The following is a 5227-nucleotide window of genomic DNA, read 5'->3' as shown; positions in this document are numbered from 1 at the left end:
GTCATTGAAAATAAGAATTTGTTCTTAACTGACTTGCCTAGTTAAATAAAGGTAAAATAAATAACAGTCCCAAGATTGTTACAACATCACAACAGTCCCAAGATTATGTTACATCACAACAGTCCCAAGATTGTTACAACATCACAACAGTCCCAAGATTATGTTACAACATCACAACAGTCCCAAGATTATGTTACATCACAACAGTCCCAAGATTATGTTACAACAGTCCCAAGATTATGTTACAACATCACAACAGTCCCAAGATTATGTTACAGCAGTCCCAAGATTATGTTACAACATCACAACAGTCCCAAGATTATATTACAACAGTCCCAAGATTATGTTACAACAGTCCCAAGATTATGTTACAACATCACAACAGTCCCAAGATTATGTTACAACATCACAACAGTCCCAAGATTATGTTACAACATCACATGAACATTGAAGCCAAATGATTTCTAAGGTTAAAACCCAAATGGCACCCTACATAGTGCACTACTTTTGACCAGGGCCTTGGCACCCTATTCCCTACATAGTGCACTACTTTTGACCAGGGCCTTGGCACCCTATTCCCTACATAGTGCACTACTTATGACCAGGGCCTTGGCACCCTATTTCCTACATAGTGCACTACTTTTGAACGGAACCCTTTGAGTGTCTATTGGAACCCTAGGGTGCCATTTGGGATGCATTCTGAAGATAGATCACTCAAGGTAAGTAGAAGTTTATTCTTACCACAGATCTAGGATCAGGTAACTTTATCCCAAATCCATAAAGGAAACGTAGATAGATCTGAACCTAGGGCAGCGGTTAGGAGCAACATCAACGTCCTCACAGATTGTCTGGAGGAAGCACAAATCACACTTCAGGGCCTGTCTTGTAGTAGGAGTACTGATCCTGGATCAGGTCACCCCTCTCCATATAATCGTATTCATTATTATCCAAAAGGCAAAACGGATCTTAGATCAGCCCTCTGAGACACTTAATGAATACTGGCCCAGTAGCCCTCTAGGGGGAGATTAATAGACATCTTAAAAATGACAAAAATAGATTTTCTAATTTTCCTTCATTTCTATGAAGTTTCTAATAACACTTGTATTAACCTCAAACATTAAAAAAATGTAGCTATTTATTAAAATCTTCCAAATAAAGCAGACAGCCTGGTGCTGCATGTCATTATACCTCTCTGCCACTAGATGGCACTAGATCTATTATATTGGTGCCGTCTGGATCCCAGTAATATACGTTTGCCATTAAGCAGACACTTTTATCCTGAGTGACTAACAGTCATGCGTGCATACACATGTTTAAGTATGGGTCATCCCGGGGATTTGAACCCACTGTCCTGGCCGTTGCAAGCACCTTGCTCTTATCAACTGAACTACAGAGGATCACGGTACAATCTTCCTAGTAGTAGTTTACCTGGGGTGGATTCAGGGATGGGAAACGCTCTGTGACTGTTGCATGTAGAAATAGAATGAATAGATCTGGCACGATTCCCTATCCTGTCTGAAAGACGATCACTTCTGTTCTACGTGATACATTTCTATCAGGACGTTCTGTGAACGTTACATCGTCTGAACAGTTCCATTTGGTGTCTCTGGGTAGCCATGGTAACCTGCTTTCATTCACATTTCATTCAATGTTGCCTTGAGTTCATTCATGTTTTATTGAAGAATTACAAAAAAACACCCAGAACCCAATTTGTCTCTGTGTCCAGTACACTCCAGAGGGGTTTCTGATAGTTCACCCAGCTCCTTCTGTAGGTTGGTCTGTCGTCAGGTTCTGGACCCACCCCCAAGCCCTTCACCCCAAGCCCTTCACCCCAAGCCCACCTAATTGAGTGGGAGGAAGCTTCACTAAGCTCGTTGGACAGTAAAATGGAGCCATCACCTATCCAATTCCCTCAGATCTGCAAACATGAACAGGGTATGGGCTAGACTAGGGGCTGATTTGGCACTTTGTGGGCTAGCTGTGGGTCTTGATCAGAGCCACGGTATGTTTTTGGCCTGTGATGTATCAGATATAGGGCATGATGGGTAAATTGGGTCTGTGATGGGTCCCAGTTAGATGATATGATGGGCCTAGAGCCGTGGTAAGTTGGGTCTGTGGTGGGTCCCAGTTGGAGGATATTCTGAGCCTAGAGCCGTGGTAAGTTGGGTCTGTGGTGGGTCCCAGTTGGAGGATATTCTGAGCCTAGAGCCGTGGTAAGTTGGGTCTGTGGTGGGTCCCAGTTGGAGGATATTCTGGGCCTAGAGCCGTGGTAAGTTGGGCCTGTGGTGGGTCCCAGCTAGAGGATATGCTGGGCCTAGAGCTGTGGTAAGTTGTGGAATGAGTAGTGGCTAGGAGAGAACGGGTCCTAGTTGGATCCTGGGACTGGGTATGTTTTTGGTCTGTGGTGGGTCAGATCTGGGGTATGTTGGGTCAGATCCTGGGTATGGTGGGTCTGTGGTGGGTCTGATCTGGGGTATGGGGGGTCTGTGGTGGGTCTGATCCGGAGGAGGGTTGGGTCTGTGGTGTGTCTGATCCGGGGTATGTTGGGTCTGTGGTGGGTCTGTGGTGGGTCAGATCTGGGGTATGTTGGGTCTGATCTGGGGTTTGTTGGGTCAGATCCGTGGTATGTTGGGTCTGTGGTGGGTCAGATCTGGGGTATGGTGGGTCTGTGGTGGGTCAGATCCGGGGTATCGGGGGTCTGTGGTGGGTCAGATCTGGGGTATGTTGGGTCTGTGGTGGGTCAGATCCGGAGTATGTTGGGCCTGTGGTGGGTCAGATCCGGGGTATGTTGGGCCTGTGGTAGGTCAGATCTGGGGTATGTTGGGTCTGTGGTAGGTCAGATCTGGGGTATGTTGGGCCTGTGGTGGGTCAGATCCGGGGTATGTTGGGTCTGTGGAAGGGTTGACGGCTGTACAGCAGGATGTAGGCGTTAGGAGACTGCACCAAGAAGTCCACTACCTCGCTCACGGCCGTGTCGTCGAAGTGGTGCCAGCTGCTGGACAGGGTACTGTGGCACAGGGCCGTGTAGTGACCCATGTCTAGGTCTCCTGTGTGGTTCTGGACGGGGGTGAAGACACACACCGGCGGAGTCATGTGTTCATGGTTGGCTGTGTGTTTTTCCAGACAGGAGCATCATGTATATGCGTTCACATGTGCGGGTGTAGGTGCATGCGTGTCTTTCTGTATGGGTGAGTGTATCACAGGAGGCTGGTGGCTCCGTAATTGGGGAGGACAGCCTCGTGGTAATGGCTGGAGTGAAATTAGTGGAATGGAATCAAACACACGTTTCCATGAGTTTGAAGCCGTTCCATCTGCTCCGTTACAGCCATTATAATGAGCTGTCCTCCCCTCAGTGGTGTGTGTGTGTGTGTGTGTGTGTGTGTGTGTGTGTGTGTGTGTGTGTGTGTGTGTGTGTGTGTGTGTGTGTGTGTGTGTGTGTACAGAAACTCACCACCACTGCGTAGAGAGAGTAGCTGGTGTGATTGGCTGAGGGTCTGGACAGGTAGGGGGTTAGGTCTAAACTGTCCAATGAGAACAACACATTGGTCCTCAACTTCCTCTTCTCACTCCCATGGCAACCAAAACTGTAATGTCACACAGGTTCTGTTATTATTATTTGTCTCATTGAGATGCATGACAGCAGCTGCAGCAGAGGTAAAGCTGATTTATAATGAGGTGTTACATTATTACTGCCATTGACCTCTAGTCGGGGGTTACAGGGACCTCTAGTTAGGGGTTACATTGACCTCTAGTTAGGGGTTACATTGACCTCTAGTTAGGGGTTAAATTGACCTCTAGTTAGGGGTTACATGGACCTCTAGTTAGGGGTTACAGGGACCTCTAGTTAGCGGTTACATGGACCTCTAGTTAGGGGTTACATGGACCTCTAGTTAGGGGTTACATGGAACTCTAGTTAGGGGTTACAGGGACCTCTAGTTAGGGGTTACAGGGACCTCTAGTTAGGGGTTACATGGACCTCTAGTTAGGGGTTACATGGAACTCTAGTTAGGGGTTACAGGGACCTCTAGTTAGGGGTTACAGGGACCTCTAGTTAGGGGTTACAGGGACCTCTAGTTAGGGGTTACAGGGACCTCTAGTTAGGGGTTACAGGGACCTCTAGTTAGGGGTTACATGTAACTCTAGTTAGGGGTTACAGGGACCTCTAGTTAGGGGTTACAGGGACCTCTAGTTAGGGGTTACATGTTAATGTGATTAAAACATGAGGATATGTGAAACCTGCTCCTCAGACTGAAGTGTCCCCACTTGCACCAGCGATAAGAAAGCTTTTCACATGGCGCAGAATGGTTAGACGCTCCAGAAGGTCACGTGTGCTGATAGCAAAGGAAAAACGCTTGGGTTGGAGCCTCGGTATGAGCCGAATAAGGAGGAAAGCTGTACTATAGGAGCAGCAGGTAGCCTAGTGGTTAGAGAGTTGGGCCAGTAACCGAAAGGTTGCTGGATCAAATCCCCGAGCTGGCAAGGTAAAATTCTGTCTTTCTGCCCCTGAACAAGGCAGTTAACCCACTGTTCCCCGGGCGCCGTGGATGTCAATTATGGCAGCCCCCCGCACCTCTCTCATTCAGAGGGGTTGGGTTAAATACAGGTTGAATGCAGTCAGTTGTACAACTGCTAAGCCAGCAGCGTGACGTCCTTTCCAGTAGCACCAATATGTTTGTCTGTGTAAAGTCACCAACAGTGGTCATCTAGTGGGGAGAGATGGGTTGGCAGCCTCCCCCACCGTTTGAGGTGCAGCACCAGTATCTCAGGTGGTTTGGCCATGCTGGTGAGGACAGCTGTGTCTCTCTTCACTCCACACTCTGGACACAACTTCTGATCTCCACACGTCAACGTACTCTGCTGGAAGAACAGCGACAGGCAGTCCTACAGGAGAGAGAGATGTGGTTGCTGGCTAGTCTGTATGACAGGAGAGAGATGTGGTCGCTGGCTAGTCTGTATGACAGGCAGACTAGTCTGTGTGACAGGCAGTCCTACAGGAGAGACAGATGTGGTCGCTGGCTAGTCTGTGTGACAAGCAGTCCTACAGGAGGGAGAAGGTTAGGTGTACCTGTAGGGAACACCTGTATGAGTCCAGTGGTATAGGCAGAGACTGTATGTGGTTGGTTGTACCTGTAGGGAACACCTGTATGAGTCCAGTGGTATAGGCAGAGACAGGATGTGGTTGGTTTTACCTGTAGGGAACACCTGTATGAGTCCAGTGGTATAGGCA

At 48.1% G+C, this 5227-nt stretch overlaps 1 protein-coding gene across 1 annotated transcript; it reads right to left on the bottom strand.

Moving 5' to 3' along the window:
• Nucleotides 1–2625: 2625 nt before the first annotated feature.
• LOC110526813 (putative ubiquitin carboxyl-terminal hydrolase 50) lies at nucleotides 2626–4861 on the bottom strand. The gene is made up of 3 exons (XM_036981514.1): nucleotides 4739–4861; nucleotides 3452–3584; nucleotides 2626–3057 (listed from the first exon to the last, which is right to left on the bottom strand). The coding sequence occupies exons 1-3, from the start codon at nucleotides 4777–4779 to the stop codon at nucleotides 2869–2871; spliced, it is 363 nt and encodes a 120-aa protein (XP_036837409.1). The 5' UTR covers nucleotides 4780–4861; the 3' UTR covers nucleotides 2626–2868.
• Between the last annotated feature and the right edge of the window lie 366 nt (nucleotides 4862–5227).

Source organism: Oncorhynchus mykiss, chromosome 6 (assembly GCF_013265735.2).
Source record: "Oncorhynchus mykiss isolate Arlee chromosome 6, USDA_OmykA_1.1, whole genome shotgun sequence".
NCBI classification, from domain to species: Eukaryota; Metazoa; Chordata; class Actinopteri; order Salmoniformes; family Salmonidae; genus Oncorhynchus; species Oncorhynchus mykiss.
This window is presented reverse-complemented; position numbering and strand designations above follow the sequence as displayed.

What these genes read in the sequence shown, in the direction of transcription:
- LOC110526813 (XM_036981514.1), bottom strand. Translation starts at nt 4,779, where the DNA reads ATGGCCAAACCACCTGAGATACTGGTGCTGCACCTCAAACG. An exon ending in CTGGTGCTGCACCTCAAACG is followed by an intron (nt 3,585 to 4,738) that starts GTGGGGGAGGCT and finishes GTGACATTACAG; the next exon opens with TTTTGGTTGCCATGGGAGTG. An exon ending in ACTCTCTCTACGCAGTGGTG is followed by an intron (nt 3,058 to 3,451) that starts GTGAGTTTCTGT and finishes ACCCCCGTCCAG; the next exon opens with AACCACACAGGAGACCTAGA.